This window comes from Aythya ferina (assembly GCF_964211825.1).
Source record: "Aythya ferina genome assembly, chromosome: 23".
NCBI lineage: Eukaryota > Metazoa > Chordata > Aves > Anseriformes > Anatidae > Aythya > Aythya ferina.
Window position 1 is genome coordinate 6615554 of NC_140321.1, and position 18704 is coordinate 6634257.

General features: G+C 57.2%; 2 protein-coding genes across 2 annotated transcripts; one reads left to right on the plus strand and one right to left on the minus strand.

The window, feature by feature from the left end:
* The first annotated feature begins 3522 nt into the window (after positions 1–3522).
* VAT1 (vesicle amine transport 1) lies at positions 3523–8783 on the plus strand. The gene is made up of 6 exons (XM_084496489.1): positions 3523–3977; positions 5293–5500; positions 5757–5927; positions 6010–6099; positions 7104–7345; positions 7843–8783. The coding sequence occupies exons 1-6, from the start codon at positions 3603–3605 to the stop codon at positions 7942–7944; spliced, it is 1188 nt and encodes a 395-aa protein (XP_084352615.1). The 5' UTR covers positions 3523–3602; the 3' UTR covers positions 7945–8783.
* A 3809-nt stretch (positions 8784–12592) lies between these two features.
* On the minus strand, positions 12593–18687 carry LOC311422945 (uncharacterized protein). Its single transcript, XM_084496485.1, has 5 exons — positions 18365–18687; positions 18118–18221; positions 14307–17228; positions 13777–13985; positions 12593–13314 (listed from the first exon to the last, which is right to left on the minus strand). Exons 1-5 carry the CDS (start codon positions 18540–18542, stop codon positions 13245–13247), a joined length of 3483 nt encoding a protein of 1160 aa, XP_084352611.1. The 5' UTR covers positions 18543–18687; the 3' UTR covers positions 12593–13244.
* Positions 18688–18704: the final 17 nt, after the last annotated feature.

Here is an 18704-nt window from a genome sequence, read left to right on the forward strand (position 1 = left end):
CTGTGCACCCCTGGGGAGAGGAACCTGCTGCTTCCCCAGCCTCTGCTGGTGCACGGCAAGGTGCTGGAGCAGCCCCAGCGAAAGGAGCGGCGGCGCTGGGAGGATTCCCTCAGCCTGCTGTCACTGCCGAGCGAAGTGACACCCGCCCAGCGCCGCTCAGCGCTCCACAATTGCCTCCATTGTCTCCGTGATCAAAACAGCAGCGCGGGAGCGGCGCCGGTGAGTGGCAGCTTCGTCTGGGGGCTCGTGGCAGATCTGCTCCACCTGCCGCGCTGCCTGGCGCATCTCCGTGTCACTCCGTCTCGCCGCCTGCCGTGGCACAGCGCTCCCGTCACCGGTGACGAAGCCGGGAGCTCTCCTCCGGGGCTGCTGCTTTGTGCGTCCCAACCCATGGCAGGCACGGGTGAGCAGAAGGCAGAGCAGAGGCAGGAGGAGCCCCTGGAGGGCCCTACGCACCCCAAAAAATGCGCACGGGGTCAACACGTGCGGTAGCTCTGTGGGCATCCATCCGACCCCAGAGCCCTTTTGGGTTTGCCTGCAGCCCCCAGCCCCGTTTCCAGCTCTGCTCTGAGCCCTTCACCTGCAGGTTTGGAGCTGGCCCGCACAGGGTCTCCAGCAGCCTTGGTTTTGGGGCATCTGCCCCCACTTGGGGGCCTTTCTGGTGTCAAAACCACGGCTGTGGGGAGCCCTACACACTAGCATCCTTCTGCCAGGCTGCCTTATCTCCTGCCCGCTGTGGTTCCTGTGTCCTTGAGAGCAAAGGAGAGGGATTGTTAGAGCCCTGAGTGAAAAGAAAGGGAGGTGGAACAAAGAGGCAGGCGGGCGGGCTCAGGCTGCAGGGGCATCCTGATCCTCGCTGGCTGCCAGGGGCTGGGGGAGGCAGCAGGGGGGCTGTTGGAAAGCTCAGGGTGAGGCACAGGGCTGCTGAAACCCTCAGCACTCGGGAGCGAGGTGATGGGAGCAGCTTCCCAGCTGCCCAGTGCCCGTCTCCAGCTATAAATCCCAAACCGACGCCGTTCGGAAGGGCCTGCATTTGGAGAGCTTGCTGGAAAACGGGGCGGAGGAGGAGGGAGCACCAATTCCACCAGGAAAACTTGTGGGTTTCCTGGCTAACGCAGCCCCCCGGCAGCCCACGCAAGCGTCTCGTCCCACAGCAGCCAGCGCCGGGCCGTGCTGGGGCCGCAGTTCTGCAAGATTTGAGCTCTGCAGCTGCAGTTGCAGGCCAGCTCCTGCACGCAGAGCACCCAGAGCTCTGCCCCCCACGCCTGCAGCTTGCACGCAGGGGGAAGGCCGCCGCAGCAGAACACAAAGTTTACCAAATGAAGCAAGATTTGCAGGGAGAATGTGACTGAGCCGAGCTGATAAGGAGAGGTTGGCCTGGGAGCACAAAAGAGACAAAGGCGATGAGAGCAGCCTGCCCAAGCACACTTGCCCATCTGCAAAAAAAATCTCTTTGTCTGCTTTACAGCTGCGTGCAGCTGGAGCAGCCGAGCAGGAGGGGAACCTGATTCCCAAATCCCGCTGACTTCATCCAGCACTGGGCTTTTGGGGGTCATCCCCTCTTCTCACGTGCCTCCGAAGGGCCTGGCAGGGACTCCCTCCTGGCCAGCTGGTCTCATCCTGACAACAGCAAAAATAAATCACCGACAGGAGAAATGCTGGGACAGCTCCCGGTGGGAGATAGGATTGGGCTTTGACCACTTCTTCCTAACTTTGGGCCCGAGAGATGCCCAGACATCATGAATTCAGTCACATCTGCATTTCTCCGAGCCAAGACACGGAGCATAAAAGGGCGAAGTAACTCTCCAAGCTGCCCTGAGCTCTTGTCATGCAACGGGACGTGAGCCTCTTCCTCGCTCTCCCTGCAGCCGCCCCAATACCCGTAAATATGCCACACGGCAGGACCAGATGATTTGCAGCCTGCTCCAGGCCTCTGGCTCTTTTCCTGCCTTTGTGCTCGGCTTCCTGAGCAGCCCCGTCCCAGGTCCCAGCCACCCCCCAGCCCCGCACGGCCCCGCAGCCACCCGGCCCTGCAGGACGGGGCCATGGCCACGCAGAGCCGCTGGCCCCTGTCCTCAGCCGCTGAAGAGTGGGATTCTTGTCACAAACAAAGTCCCTGGAAGCACCGGGGTTTGCTCATCCGCTGCTCAGCCAAAGCCTTCCATCAAATCTGTCAGTGGTGCTGGGAGCGCCCTGCCCAAAGCGGGCGGTGCGCCCGATCTGCCTTGGCTGGGGAAATTCTGGAGCACTGGAGCAGCACAGAAACCTCCCACGTGCGTGTTTCAGTCCGCACGAGATAGTCTTTGTGGTTTTTTTTGTTTTTTGTTTTTTTTAGGGGGTGGATGCTCCTCTTCGTCAGGGGCTGCTTGATGTGCGTGCTCAAACCATCGCCCTGGAGGTGCTGCAGGGCAGGGGGACGAGGATGTGCTTGCCTGGCACATCCCACCGGGTCCGGCTTCACGTCGCACCCACGGCCCTGCACTGCAGCAGCCACCGATGGCCACCCCAGGAGCTGGGCACGCACACCCAGGCAGTGAATTCACGGAGAGGGTTGCTGCCTGCTGGCTCCACGAGCAGGAGGAGAGGCAGAAGCCATGGATCCGGCTTCGCTCCCGGCCTCGTTTATCCGCCTGGAGTCGCAGGACTGAAGCTGCATTCCTCCTCCTCCTCCTCCTCCACCTCCTCCTCTTCCTCCTTTTCCTCGTCCAGCAGCCAGCCCGTGCCTCGTCTCCGACACCCGCAGCCATTTCAGGGCCGCGAGCAGGGAGCTGGTTACGAAACCTCCCTGGAAGTGACCTCAGTCAGTTATCCACAATAAATCCGAGGAGTAGCTCGGCGAGGCGGCACCCCGGCACAACAGCCATTTCAAGCGGGGCTCCAGCAAAGCCGCATTTTATTTTTATTTTTTATTTTTTTGCTTGAAAAACAATCATTTAGCACAAAAAGGGGGGGCTTGGGGAGGAGGAGGAAGGAGGCAGGCAGGGAGCTCAGCCGTGGCTTTTGGCAGAGCCGCAGCCCCGCTGCTGCAGCCCCAGCCCCGGGGCGCTTTGGGGTTTTAAGCCCCAAACCGCAGCCGCTGCACGGCCGCAAACGGCGCTTTGCCACCGGGGACCCTGCCCCGGGAGGGACCGGGGCGGCCCCGGGGGCCGGCTGCGGGTCGGGGGGAGCGAACCGGGGCTGCGGCAAAGGGCGGGGGGGGCAGCACCGGGCTGCGGGGGGGCTGCAGGAGCCGGGACCGGGACCTCGGGGGTTAAAGGGGGGCTGCAGGGACGGGCACCGGGACCTCGGGGGGGGTGAAGAGAGGCTACCGGGACCGGCCCCGGGTCCGCAGTGGGGAAAGGGGGGGCTACCGGGACCGGCCCCGGGACCTCGGGGGGGTGAAGTGGGGCTGCCAGAACCGGCACCGGGACCGCGGACAGCGCCTCCCCTCCAGCCCCGGCCCGGTTGAACGGGGCCCCGCCGCTCCGCCCCCGCCCCCGGCCCGCCCCCCCCGGGCCGCGCCCCGTTCTCCGGCTTTTCCCCGCCCGCCGCCGCCGCCGCCGCCGCCGCCCCGGTCCCGATCCCGATCCAGATCCCGCAGCTCGGCTCCGCTCCTCTCCGCCATGTCCACCGAGCCGGCCCCGGCCTCCGCAGCCCCCCCGGAGCAAACCCCCGAGCCTCCGGTGGCGACACCGGCGACAACGACGACGACGACGGCGGCGGCGACGACGACGAGCGGCGGCGGGGAGCCCCCGGAGCACCGGGCGCTGGTGCTGACGGGTTTCGGTGGCTACGAAAAGGTGAAGGTGCAGACACGGAGGGGCGGTGGCCCCCGAGCCGGGGAGGTTTCGGTGCGGGTCCGTGCCTGCGGCCTCAATTTCGCCGACCTGCTGGCCCGCCAGGGGCTCTACGACCGCCTGCCGCCGCCGCCCGTCTGCCCCGGGATGGAGTGCGCCGGTACCGTCTGCGCCCTGGGGGATGGAGTCAGCGATCGCCAGGTGGGAGGGGGTCCGGCTCCGATTCTTCCCTTCCCTTTTTTTCCTTTCCCTAAGGCCCCAACGGCTCCGGTTGTGTGCGAGGCCCCGGGAAGGGGTCCGGAGCTGCGGCATCGGTGGTGGGGCTGCGGTGGGGTGGGGAGGTTGGAGGGGGGGTCTCCCGTTGCCTCCCGTCTTCATTCATCACCTCCTGTCTCCCATCATCTCATCTCCCATCTCCCATCATCTCCCATCATCTCCCATCATCTGCCATCATTATCTCCCATCTCCCATCATCTCCCATCTCCCAGTGCCGCAGCCGGGATTTGTGCCCTGGGTGCCCACGAGAAGCATCCCAGCCTTCTCCGAGGGGCTCTGGTTTGGGTTTTTGCTGGGTTCTGGCTGCTCACAGCGCAGAAATCCTGCCCTGAAACCCTGCCCCAGGATTTGGGGTGGTGAGAGCATCGCTGTCGGTCAGCCCTCATGGGGCCTTGAGGCCCCTGGGAGGAGATCCTGTGCCGAAGGGGCCGAGCTTTGCACCAATAATGTCTTCTCGACGCTGAGTAGCACAAAGGGCTGAAGCATGACCGTGCTATTTCTGCACGGCTCTGCTTCCTTTCGGACTACATGGACATACAAGGAAATGGCTCCAGCTTCTGACTAGATGTCCAGCGTGCCCTAAGGGTGCTGAGCTCTGGGTGCTAGCAGCTGGCTGCCCACGGTGTTGGGGTCTGTGGCCAGTGAGCCTCCGGCTGCTGCCTTTCTAGAAAGTCCCAGGGCAGAGCAGCTCGCCCCGGGTGTCCCAGAGCCTTGGGTCTCAGGGCTAGTGCAGTTACACCCCATCGAGATCCCTCTTGGATGCACAATTAGCAAAACAAAGTGCCTCAAAAAGCCTTGTTTGTTAGGGATGATCCCCTCCTCTCCAGGAAAACATCTCAGTTTATTGCAGCATGAATGCCAAACCCACACAACGAGGAGCCTTTCTGCTCGCTACGTGGCTCTGCCTCCTGTCTGCTCGCCGATGCGGCTCCCTGGGTCTTTGCCGGTCTCCTTTCCACTGCACGCTGAGCAGATGCTTCTTGCCCCGTGGGATAAGAGCAGCTTTTGGGGAAGCTTAGGCTTAAAGCTTTACCTAAAGCTTTTTTCCAGGGTAGATCCCATTGTTGAAGCATTGCCCCAAGCATCATGCCTGTTGGCAGGCAGATCCTGCTGCGGGGTAGCAGAAATAACCACAACAGTCAATGCTCTGCTAGGTCCTGCTGTAGCAAGACCAAGAGTAGGATGATTTCTGCTTGTTTTAAGCTCGTTTCACACCTCCTTGCTGTCTGTTTCGTTTTAGGTTGGCGATAAGGTGATGGTCCTGGCCAGGTCTGGGCTCTGGCAAGAGGTTGTGAACGTGCCGGCCGGGCAGACGTTCCCGATACCCGAGGGAATGAGCTTTGAGGAGGCAGCTGCTCTCCTTGTCAACTACATCACTGCCTACATGATCCTGTTCGACTTTGGGAACCTGAGACCCAACCAGAGCGTCCTCATCCACATGGCTGCAGGTCAGTTATCCTCGCCAGCCCATGCTGAGGCTCCCGGCATCAGCGTGCAGCTTCTTCACAGGGGCTTGGTGAAGCTGCAGAGAGCGGTGCTGGACCAGCCAAGCATCACCTGCAGTCCCATTTCCCAGTAGCCTGGGTCAATCCTCACCAGCACACACCACAAGCCTTCTTCCCATCCAGGCAGAGCCTTCCTCCCATCCAGGCAAAGCCTTCCTCCCATGTCTGCTTCTGAGTCTTTCTCTTTGCTGGTTTTCAGGTGGCGTGGGAACTGCTGCCATCCAGCTGTGCAAGACAGTAGAAAACGTCACCATTTTCGGCACAGCATCCGCTTCCAAGCACGACTCGCTGAAGGAGAGCGGGGTCGCCCACCCCATTGACTACAGGACGATGGATTATGCAGAGGAGGTCCGGAAAATCTCTCCCAAAGGTACCGTGTGCTGGAGGACTTCTCCAACAGCCCTCACTCCTTTTAGGCACAAAGGCCTCCAGCTGCTCTCTGTTCCCTCTAGGTGTGGACATTGTCCTGGACCCCCTGGGCGGATCCGACACATCCAAAGCATTTCACCTCTTGAAGCCAATGGGCAAACTCATCACTTACGGTGAGTGTGAGCAGCCTGTCCCAGCCCCAGCTCTGGTGCAGGAGGGTGCGCGTCCGTTCTGCTCCGTTCCTGGGCATGGGGCCACGAGGGAGCCTCACGGGTGCTGCCAGCTGCCTCTGTCATAGTTCTGGGGTTTTCACAAACGTTTTTAGGATGCTTCGCCTGGGTGAGGCACTGACCTTTGTCCCGAGGGCTGCGGACACTGAGAGGCTCCAGCTCTCTTCCCTTCCATGGTGAGACCTCTCCCCGAGTATGAGCCAGTGCCTGCAGGGGAAGCTGGAATGTCCCCACGAGGAACCCTGGCACAGCTGCTTTGTCCAGGCTGATTAATGCTCAGCATTAATAGAGCCTTGCTTTTTTTTTTTTTTTTTTTTTTTTTTTTCTCCTTCTTCTAGAGGATGTGTGGGTGATGAGGTTTGAGGCTACTGAATACTTATCCCTCCATTCCCCAGCCCTGAAACACTGAGATTTTGTCCCTGGAGACAAAGCCCTCACACAGCCCCCAGCGGGATTCCAGACACTTGTGGCAGTGTGCTGCCTCTGTCCCGGCCCTTGCAGCGTGTGGCTTCCCTGGGGGAGCCTGGCTGTAGGAGAGGGGGAATGCTGTCCCACCAGCCTGCCTGGGACTTGTAACCCCCTCTTGCCTCTGCCAGGGCTCCAGCCTAGCTGCACTGCTGCTGCCCTCCCAGGATTTATGATCTGAATTTTTGGGTAGACCTGCGTGGTGCTGGGAGATGGATCTGATGATCCTTATGGGTCCCTTCCAACTCGGGATATTCTGTGATTCTATGACTTCTAGATTTTTGCAATATGCAGGTGCAGATGCTCCAAATCTTGAGCCCAAACTGGGGATCTGCTTTCACTGAAATTATTGGGCAGCTCCTGATGCAGTCCAGTTCCCAGCACTGCCCCCAGCACCATATCCTGTGCTATCCTGGCTATTGCCCGCGCTGCCTTTTGTGTTGCGTTGACCCCAGTTCATCTGTGGCTTGTCTTCCCTTTAGGGGTAGCAAACCTGCTCACTGGGCAGAAGAAGAACCTCATGGCCATGGCCAAAACCTGGTGGAACCAATTCAGCATCAACGCCCTGCAGCTCCTACACCAAAACAAGGCAGTGTGCGGCTACCACCTCGGCTACATGGACGAAGAATACGAGCTCATCGGAGGAGTTGTAGCCAAGCTGATTAGCCTGTACAATCAAGGCAAGATCAAGCCCAAAATAGACTCTGTATGGCCCTTTGATCAGGTGAGTCGGAGCTGATATACGGACTGACAAAAAGCCCAGGGTGGTTGCTTTCTGCACGGGGCACCCTGCTTGAGGCTGAGCACCTTTTCCGTGGGGGCTGAGTGGTTCCGACAGCCATCTGTCCTCAGATGTTCAGCGCCCTTTTAAGAGCTTAAAGTGGCTGGGCTCTTCTGCTCCAGTGCATGGAGCTGGGCAATGCCAGACAGCATCCCCACGGACCAGGGCAGGTGCTCAGCTGCACTCCGTGGGCAGCAGCAGTCGTGGAGGGATGGGGTTGTGCACCAGGCTGCGAACCACCCCGAGTCTGCCCCCTGTAATTACACCGACAGCTGGGGAGGTTGCTGCTGCCCCTCTGCAAGTGGAGGAGAGCCCAGGCAGCAAAGCACAATGGTGAAAATGGCTTTTTTTTCAGCTGCAAGGGGGCTGTGGGGGCGCAGGAGGGGCATGGCTGCTCCGTGTGGGGGCTGTGGGTCTCACAGGGCTCCCCTTGTTTGCAGGTGGCAGATGCCATGAGGCAGATGCAAGAGAAGAAGAATGTTGGAAAGGTCATCCTGGTTCCCGAAGCACCCAAGGAAGAATCCAAAAAAGAGGAGAACTAAGGAGGAGAGCGATGTGTGCAGATTGTGAATTCATGGTTTAACTCCCTGCTCTCTTTGGGACCTGGAAATGGACAGATCAGTAGCTTCCTCCTTCACCAGTACAAGAACATCGTGCTTAAAGTTCAGATGAGGTTTGCTTGCTCCCGTTGTGACTGACCCTTTACCAGATATGCCTCCTGCCCTAGCTCTCTGTTTTGAAGCCTGATGATTTCATACATTTCTCTAATCACTTGTTTCCATGCTGAAATCCCAAACTAATCCTATTTTTTTCCCCTGGCAGCACAGTCAAAGCTTCCGGGCAGTTGGTGATTAGCAGCTGCATAGGCTGTCACTGTGAAGATGCAAAATGCTATAGGGACTGCCAAGCAGCTCCACAAAAACCCAGCCCACGTTGAAGCATTTGCACTGTCACCTTAGAGAAGCGTTTCAGTAGGAGAATGGGCAGACTGAGGATGTTTCTTAAACAGCCACAGGAGAAGCGTGGCTGCCCTAGTTTAATTCTAGCTCTGTCTGCTCTTCTGCTCACACTAACCCTGCTTTCTCCCCTCTGCTGGCCTCTATCACCAGTCAGATAGCAGCAGTTGCCTTTGCCTTGTGAATAACTCTGGCTTTTTGGAGTCTATACCATATTGCACTTAATTTGCAGTCACTTCTTTGTGCAGGCAACAAATAATCCAACAGCCTGGGCTGGTCTCTGAACACAGAGGAGAAGTTTCAGCTGGGTAACTTGATCTTGTCCATTTTCTGCTTCCAAACTGTACAGGGAGATCTAAACTGTGTCTGATTTTTTTAGAGACCATAAGGACTCAACTGTGTCTCGAATGACTGGAACAATTGATGTTGGCTCTGTGCTTTATTAATGTTGGGCTCCAAGTTGGTATTGTTAAGGCTAAACTTCACCCTCGTGTTTTGTATTTCCAAGGGCTGCAGTGTTGAATCAGACTTCAGCAAGATGGGAACAAATAAGCCCCTGTTAATGCTTGCTTTGTGCCGTGCCCTGTGCGCTGGGGAGAGCTGCAGTTTGGGAAGTGACTTGTGAGAACCACGGCTGCTGCACGGGGCTCGGCGCTGGCTCCTCGTGTGCCACATCACCCCGGGAGGCTGTCACTGAGTTACAAGTGTAGGTGGCAAAGTGTCCGGCTCTGTCAAGCCTCTTGGCTTGGGCATCTGGAGCAGTTCAAATCACGCTTTCCCTTCTCTTCTAGCGAGCTCTTAAGACATCCTCTAACCACCTCTCACCTCGTGGGTTGGTGCTGCAGTAGGGTTTGACTCCTCTTCCCCTCTCAGGACCCTTCCAGCACTGAGGCTTTAGGAACTGCCTGGGGTTTCCTCCCAGACCAGCTCTCGGCTTCTCTTCCTCTTTTCTTTCTTCGTTATGTTTGGAAACGGAGCTGTGCAGACACCCAAGCCCAGTTCTGTGAGCACTCCGTGTCCTGGGTGGTGCCCCCGCTTCCTGCCCTGCCCAGCCCCGAGTGACCGTGGTGCTGCTGGAGCTTGCTTCAGCAGCCGGAGGCTTTGCCACAACCCTACAGCTTGTAGGTCCTGCAGGGCTTTAGGCTCCATTTGGGATTTTAAAAGGTAAGCCTGAGGGCACTGAGGAGAGCTGCCTGTTGTCGGTGAGCTCAGGCTCCAGGAGCAAAGGCTGGCTGCTCCGTGTCCCGCTTATCCCGACTCCAGAGAAGGAAGGAGCTGCACGGGCAAAGGGACCCATTTGGGAAGCCCCTCAGCTGCTGGAGAGCGAGCACTGGCAGGGAGCGAGGGGTCCTGGGCAGGTTCAGTGTGTGGCTTCTTCCTCTGCCTGCTCTTCCTCCACACCAGTGCTCCTCGCTGGCAGTGCAGCTTGTTTTCAGGTGCTTGGGCTCGGTCCCTCGGTCTGGTGCATATTAAAAACGTGGAGGCAGAGACCCCAGGGGACTCTCTTTGGCTAGCTTTAAGACAACCCCGTTCCCTACGGCCTCGGGGAAGGGCAGGAGCCCAGGCACAGGCGCTTGTTCCATCCCTTGCAGGTGATAAGCGAACTCCACAGGCATGGTGGCATGAAATTCAGAAGCACAACTTGTAACCTTTCTGAATCCCAAATCTTGCTGCTGCTCCTTTCAACCTGCCCCTCTCATGCTAATCCAGATCCAATCCAACAGTGTCTAATGCTGCTTTACCAGGTCTGCCAACACAACGGCTGGCTAAATTGCTGCAGTGGGAAGTCTGGACCTGCTCCTCCATGAAACCCGACTTCACCTTGATGAGAGCAGCGTGCTCGAAGGGCACACCACGCTGCAGATCTGCAGGTCCTGCGCAGCTGTAAAGGGGAAAGCTGTCAAATTGTGGTTTACTGTAACGTCCTCTCCTTGCTTTACTTTCAGCCAAGAGCGTGCTCAGTGCCTTACTTGGATGGCCTTGGATTAAGGCAACACAGCAAGGGCTTCACAGCCCGCTCCCTCCCGACAGAATGTGGAGGAGGAGGGTGGGAGTTTTGCAGCTTGCTGTAGGGCTGCTCTGCCTTGCTGCCTTTCGATACACCACGGAGCAGAATCTCGGTGCCTTCTTCTGTGTGCCCGTAAGGACTGGGAAGTCACCGGAGCCTTTTCTCTTCTGGCCTTTCAAAGTATTGCCAAAAAAAAACCATACCTGTTATGATCCTTGCTAGCTCTGTTTCGTGAACACCAGTGTTGTAGTGTGGCTTAGTGTGAACGTGACGCTCCCTTTACCCGTGTCACGGGCTGTGCAGGGCTCTCCTGGACGCCTGTGCTCCTGCAGCCAAAATTGCTGCTCTAAAGCAGCCGCAGAGGTCTCCCCTGGGTGCCCATTTGGCTCAGAGCCGGGTCCTCGAGCGAGGCTTTATCAGCTGGCACTGCCTTGGCTTCCTGGAAACAATCAGGGCTCCTTATGCTCGTAGGGGAGCTGCTAATGTATTTTCTACCTGCGAATTCCTGAAGCTCTTATCAGGGTGTGAGTGCTAAGCAATTGCTATGGCCTTCTGGTAGAGTTTAGCACCATTTCGTGTCCCTCAGTAGCAACAATGTTTTCTACAGAAAGACCAAGATTAAATGTAACCTTGCTCTTCACTGCCTCACTGATTAATGCTCTGTGTTTTTTTTTTCTTGTTTGTTTGTTTTTAGTAGTAGTCTTTATTTTTTCTTTTTTTTTTCTTTCTTTTTTTTTTTTTTTTTAAATGGATAAGCATTTTATGGGCCAATAACCTGTGTAAAACAACTTCAAGTGTCTTAATGCATTAAAGCTAACCAGCAGGTTTATATACTAAGGACCAAAGCAAAACCAAACAAACAAAAACCTAGGCTGAAAAATCGTTCCACTGAATGTTGCTTAACTGTTTAGGGCAAAAAAAAAAAAAAAAAAAAATAGAAGTCATACTATCAAGGAAATTGGAGTTTACTGTGCTTAGATTGTGTGTGCCGTTCCTGCAATCAGAAGTGCAATTCAATGTTTATTTACTGCTTGTCTGACCCAAAGGTTGTGCCATGAGGAGAAGAGTCCAGGCAAAAAAAATGTGAGTAATGAGGACTGAAGTGCAGGACAGGCTCCCCTGGCTCTGGCAGGGATGCCTGTCCACGTGCCACTCCAATGTCCTTGCTGTAGTCGCCTTCCCAGACTGATTCTTTTGGTCTGGGGGGAAAAAATGCAACTCCTTTGCTATCACCAGGCAGCTTCTGTCACATTTCTGACTTTCAGTTTCTCTCAAGCTCGTGTTGCATGTGAAGGGTAGAAGGAAAGCAGCTTGCACGGTGGAGCGTGACCCCTGCTAAGTGCTTTAGGAGGGGGGGTGAGGAGCTTAGCTGTTTATTTCATTTTGGCCACCTGTATTAAACTAAAAGTGAGTGACTAGTGACAAGAGAGAGGCAGTGTGAGCCTCAGGCTTTAATCAGTGCAGGATGCTGGCCACTCTCAGCTGCTATCATAGGTGTAAAACCACTGCTGCCTAATGAAGTCTCTGGTGTGTGAAGCCCTGGTGATGGCAAAGTGTGGCTGGCAAGTAGTGCATGAGCGTGATGGGAAACGCATTAGACTCTGAGCCTCTTACAACATATGGTCTGGTCTGTACTGTCTGAGTTGTGTTGATTTGCAGATCTGTGATATGAGTGATGCTCACCCTACAGACACTTGGAAAAATCTTTTGTTTAAAAAAAATATATTCCGCTTTGTGCGTGTAACCAAGTTGGACAGAAAGCAAGTGTGCCAATGCTGTTTACATGACTATAATGTGTAATGCTCCTCTGTCTAATGTTACCATATGCCTTATGTGTTTCAAATGTTAATTAAAAGCATAACAAAACTCTCAGTGGCATGCTGCTCAGTCTTCTGCCAGAACGATCCTTCTGTCCTCAGCTCAGCCTCTGGAGCCCTTGCATTACCCCTGCGTGCACTAAGTGGGTGGGTGCATTCAGTTTACACATCCCAACAGCTCTTCCAGGGCGAGAGGCTGCCTCTGCTCTCAAGGACAACTGTTAATCATGGCCTCAAGTGTTGCATCACTCCTGTAACACCCTGTTCTGGAGGGCAGCTACGGTGCTTGCAAAGTCCCTAGCTGATCTCTGCACTTTAGTCTGTGCTGGGGGGTCTCTGGAACCAGCTGAGATTAAAATGGGCTCTCATGGTGACAGTAAGACAAGGTGTGGACAACCATGACTGAAAATGTGGGAATAAATCTTGTTTATTTTTGTTTCTCCACCTGGAGGCTGTCCATGCCTGTATATTGTCAGGGGAAGCAGCTGTCCGAGGAGCTGAAACGCGTTAGTACCCCCTCCAAGAGAGCATAAGGCTTCCTGCTGTCCTCAGAGCAGGTGCTGGGGAGGGGCTGTAACTCAAAGCTGTCTGCTGGAGGGCTGAAATGTCTACATTAACATCTGAAATTAATGATAGCTCGGCTCTGGCACAGGCTCAGGAGGTGGCTGACCTGGAGCCTGCCTGCAGTGGCAAGAGGGGGAACAGATTTACAGAAGGTGGGGCTGGACTACAAGCAGGCTCCTGCCCAGGCTTGGTTTATTGGCACCCTGTCAAAAGCTGCGCTGGGGCTCAGCCTGGATCTGGTGTTGGAACAAGCTGGTCGTTAACTGGCTGGTGCAGATCAGCAGCCAGCAGGAGCTGGAGTTTTGGGGAAGCTCAGGCTCTGGGGGATGGAGGGGCTGCTGTAGCTAACGCGCAGGTTTCTGGCTACCTCCGGGGATGCAATGAGCTCCTTAGACAAGCACCTGCTTTTTCCTGAGCCTTGTTGAGCTGCAGTTTTTGTCAACTGGGACGGGAGGTGAAGCAAAGGCACGGGATGCAGCTGCTCACAGCAGGGAGTCTCACTCGATGCCCAAATTCTTCAAAATTGTGCAAACCTTGTGGAGATAGTGGGCATCTGGATAGCCGTTCCTGTGGGGCAGAAGGGGAAGTGGTGTAAATCCTGCTGATGGTGCTAAAACTGCCGAGGGCAGCAGCAGTTTATTTTGGCCCCATCCTCTCAACGGGGGGGGTGAGGGTGGAAACCCTGCTCCCTGGGAGCTGCAAGGAGCTGCCCCTTGCTGCTGCCTGCAGTCACAGCTTGCACGCAGAGCTGGCTGCAGAGAGCTGCCAAGGCAAAAGTCAAGAAAATCCTAAGGGAACCAGAAATCTTGGCCATGGGGGGGCTTATGGGTGTGGGGTGGGTAAGGGCTTTGTCCCAGCTGGAGGGTGCCAGGGTTGGTCTGCCACACCTGTGGGAGGGAGGCACCACCTCTGGTGCTGTGGGAGCCTGGAGGAGCACCCAGCTCCAAGGGTTTGGTCAGCTGGGGCCCGTGTTTCTCCTCCTCCGATTGCTAAGGAAAAGCTGGGGGCTTGGGATGACCATGGCCATACCTGGCTTTGCTTCCATGCCAGGAGGTTTTGTGAGGGATAAGGCCCCACGTCACTCTTTCTTCTCCGTTGCAGGACTTTATCCGGAACGTCAGCCCTTGCTCAAATGCTTTCTTCAGCAGCACTGCTGTCTTCTGCCCTTCCCTGTTGTCAGGAAGGAAGGCGATGAAACATCCCCCTTTGTAAGGCTGTCCTGGATGGGGGTGGCCAACCTTAGAACGAGAAGAAAACGTTGTAAACAACCACAGGTCTGGCTTCTGAGATTTTGTCCAGCTTGAAAACACACAGCTACCTGTGGGCCCTGTGGGGTGCGAGGTGCTTGGACCACTCACCAGAGCTCACACGCTTTTCCGAAGCAGCAAGCAGCTCCCAAACTTCGTGTGATATTTTGCCTTTCCCGGGGCAATGCCTCTGCTGCTTTGCATGTGGGGCATGGAGATGAAGCTGCCCCTCTCCTCCTCCTCCCCACACCCCCAAGAACTCAGTGCACGGCCCGCAGCAGGCTGGGCAGACCCTTGTGGTGGGCTACCTACCCCTTGCACGCCGTCGGGGATGGTGTAGATAAGCTGGAGCGTCAGGTCCCGGTAGTAGCCAGGCAAACTCTGAGACACAGAGGAGATCTTGAAGGTCCCTGGGACCTTGCAGCTTGGGGCAACCGAGGAGGAACCACAGCAAGCTGGCTGCTCTGCTGCAAAACACGTCCTGCACAAGGTGTGCCCACAGGGCGCCGGACAGGTCACACATGAGTCCTGGCAAGCATCGCACCAGCCCAGGGGGCTCTTGCTGCTTTCCTGGCCAGGGCTGGGGCCTCTTTTCTGCGGTGTTGAGGGTTCAGACTCCTCCTGGGTGCTGTTCCTGCTGGAACTGCTCCTTTCTTGGCCTCTTGACTCCGCTGTGGGTGACTGTTCGGCCGCAGCCTGGGGCGGTTCAGGAGCTGCAGCCCCGCAGAGCCAGGCGGGCAGGGAGCGAGGTGCACCCTCGGCTGTGGGAACTGGTGACCGCAGCTGGCTCCCAGCATCGCTGTGACCTCCTCTGCTCCTGTCTCTCGCAAACTGGAATTTGTCTGGCAAGACCTGCTTTAGCCGCGCAATGTCAGGTTCCCCCGGCGACTGTTTGGCCTTTGGCTGTTCCTGGGGCTCTCTCGGAGCACCAGGACTCGGGTTGTCCACCACAGGACGGCTGAGAAGGCCGCTTCCTCCTTGCACAGCCCCAGGATCAACGTGGTCGTTGGCCTCCTCCTGTCCCGCTGCTTGTGGGTACCTCCAAGGACTTGGGGACCTCTTTTCCTTGGCCTCCGGCAGCTTGAGAGCCCTGAGCACCTCCGAGTGCTCTGCTTTATCTCTAATGTCCAGGAGCTGCAGACCCATCTGCAGGGACTCCAGGCTGTCGGGAAGGGCTGCCCCCAGTACGGTGTCCTGGCTTCTGCTGGGCTGGACAGCACCGGGGTGCCCCGGGCTCGAAGCTCTCTCTGCTCCTGGAGACAAGGATGAAGACTTCAGAGCACGGCGCCTCCTGGAAGAAAACACCTGGAAGGCCTCAGTCACTCCTGGCAGCATCTCCTTGGGGCAGGCGAGACAGAGCTTGTACTTGTCTTTGTTGAGCCCAACCTGCAGGGAACTGCCTCGCAAGAGGCTGCACAGCTCACTCAGGGCATCGTCATCCGGCCCTTCGACAGCAAGCTCTGAGTAGCTCATGCTCTGACACACAAGGTCGGGACACCTCTGCACAAGAGTTTCCACTTTCCATTTCACCTGGAGAAGCTTGGTCCTGTCCTCAGCCTGCAACGACAGCACCGTGCAGTCCCCGGTAGAGCGTTCGGAGATCTGCACAGCTGCACTCCTGCACAACTCCTCGATGGTAGAGCGGTACACGTCCTTCAGGTAAGACCACTGCAGGGAGTCCAGGCTCATTTCTTCACTCACCCTATTGCCTCCACTGCCTGCCCTGACGGTGTCTTGGGGCTTGTTGCTTTCCTTTGGCTTTGGCAGCGAGAAGCTGTTGGAGCGTCGCAGCACAGGTCTGGATTCAGAGGGTTTGGAGTCGAAAGCAGAAGAGTTCCTTGTGGTGTCAAAGAGGCTCAGAGACCGAAAGGTACTAGAGGTGTCAGCAAGGGAACAGTGCTTGGTGGGATCAGAGCCTTTGGAGTCCCCAGGGTGCTGCAAAGCGCTGTTTTCTTTGCCCACAAAGGCAGACAGACTCTTGTGTCTTGCAAGCCTGGCACTTCCTTTCACATGGTCCTGTTCTTTGGGGTCATTCTGCTGAGACTCTGCTGCTGCTGACCCCAAAACCAGTGCGGAGACATGAGGCTGGTACTGCTGGGTTGGTGCTTTGGGGTCACCGGGACCCAGAGCATGTGTCTCAGATGAGTTTTTCTCAGAAAGCTGCACCTGCCCCACTGGAGGAGAGTCCCGCCTCGGCAAGAGGCCCTGGCCAGCCTGAGACCTGCCAGTTTTCAGAGCGCTGAAGTTGGCAGCCAGCTTGTGCTCAGCTTTCCCTTCTGGCCTGCCTGGGCTCAGTTTTGGGGACGAGGTGTCCACAGGAGCTTTGGGCTTGTGCCCTGCAGCCTCTGTGGCGCGGGACACTGCCGGCCGGGAGGGCTGGGAGCTGCTGAGCATGACAACCGTCTGCGGGGTGCTTCTGGCGCTGAAGTGCTGGATGTACTGCTTGGCCTGCGAGACATCAACAAGGTTTCCAATAAGGTAAAGCTGCTTCCCATCCTCGTGGCAGAGCAACAGGGGGAACACCTCCTGCAGCTCACGTGTCAGAGCCCCAAGTGCCTGGCTGTCCATATCCAGTCCCCCCTTCGAGATCTTCTCCTTACGCAAGCTCACTTCCAGTTGCTGGTAGAGCTGCTGCAGGGCCAGGTGGGCCTGTCGCAAGGCATCCGTGTCCCCAGCCATCCCCGGGGACGGCTGGAGGTACAATATGGTGATATCATCGCTGCTGATGTCCACCACATCCACGCAATGCTGCCGCAGCACACCTTGGTACTCGGCAGCACAGAGCCTCTGCATGTACAAGTAAATGTCCGAGTCCATCACGAGGGAAAAGTCCTCCAGCTGTTCCACAGCTTCCCCGTCCACTGGGCCTCGAGGTGACGGGCCTCCAGCTGCCCCTTCGCTCCCGTGGTCCCAGCGTGACAGCGCTGTGGCCTTCAGTGCTGACCCAGTGGAGGGAGGCACTTGCTGGTGATCGTGCATTTTGGTGTCTTTGGCCACGTGGCTGGATCCCAGAGGCAGGGTCGCTCCAGCTGCTTGGCTCTTGAGGTTCAGGCTGCCCAGCAGGTCTCTGCTGAAGGCCTGAACCTCAGTGAATGGTCCCTCGATTCTGCAACGCGTGTTCTTGTAGTCAAAGTCGAGCTGCACGCTGCTGTGGCCTTTCTGCAAGTTCTGCAGGAGGGTTTTGCCAGCGGGCAGCTTGCCGTAGTCAACCACCATGGAAGCGCATACAAAGATCTGCAGGTAGACAGCAAGGGAGTAAGAAAGCAAGGACCAAAAATAAGCCCCCTCCAAGGCACAGGGGAAGACAAATGCACCCGGCTCTTGCCACAGGCCCTGCGTCTGCCACCCCTCTCTCTCAGCATCCTGCTTTCAGGCTCAGTGGGAGCACAACACAGGCAGAACCGAAGGCTTTGTGCAAACAAGGAATGCAAAGGGCAAACCGCAGATACGCAGCCCCATTTCTACACACTGGCAGCTCTGCAAACAGCCCACGACCAAGAAATCCACTCTCCCTTCTGCATCTGAAATACCTCTTCCCTCTTGCTCTCCCAGTGCTCCAGCTGTAGTGCTTCTGACACCACAGGTTTGCGGAAAGGTCTCCAATGCCAGGCTAACGGCCACGCTCTCATTTTCATCACTCAGATGTGAAGATATCACATGGAGAGGAAGACACAAGAAATTTCCAGTGCCTCCTAGACACCAGTGTGTCTGTCTCCTAATCTCTCCTGGGAGGGAGAGGAAAAATACCCTCTGCGTGTCCAGCTAATGACACAGTGTCCAGCTAATGGCAGAGCCATGGCATTAACAGAATCCCCTGTGGGCCACCAGATGGGCTGGGGAAAAGCACCCCTCCCCTCCAGTCTAATTATTCTTCCTTGCTGTGACAGGCACAAATACCAAATGACCAAGTGCAAAGCCTGCTTGGCTGTCCCCGCCGTTATCAGCGTGAAGAAAAAATAAATAAGAATCCTCATTTGAATATGAATAAACATGAAATCCAATTAAGATTAAAGGAGGGTGCAAGCTCTCCCTTCCAGGCACAGAAGCCTGTCTGGGAGCCAGCTGGGGCTGTCGCAGCCACGCGCGGAGCCCCCGCGGGCAGGAGCTCCCTGCCCCTCGCTACCTCGTCGGGGCGCAGCTCCACCACGTGCGCCGTCACCTCCAGGGGATATTTCTTTCCCCCGATGGACAGGACGTGATTCTTCGTCTTCAGGATCCTCTGGGCCACTGCGTGGGGGGAAAAAAAACAGGCACCGGCGTCACTCTTGGCCTTGTTTCGGTTCTGTATGGCCGGGACGAGGCGGGGGAGGACAGGGCAAGGTGTTGGGGTGCGGGCAGAGCCCCAGCCCCCCCGGGACCCCCACCGTTACCTGCCAAAGCCTCGAAGGTGATGAGGGCACACGCCCGCGCCCCCGGCAGCACCTGGACGTCGGCGATCTCCCCGCCGCCGTTCCGGGAGCGCAGGAAATGGATGGTGAGCTTGTCGGCCACCCTGTCGGGGGGCAGGTCGGTGGGGATGCCCCGCACCTCCACCGTGTGGCCTGCCATGCCCCCGGCGAGGCGGCACCGGGTACCGGGCACCCCTCGGGGCCTCTCCTCTCCCCCCGGGTCCGTTCCGCCGCTGCCCGAGCCCCCGGGGCCGGTCGTGCCCGTTCCTTCCCTCCCGACCCCCGGTGCCGCCGCCCCAGCTCCGCGCAGCCCGGTCCCGGT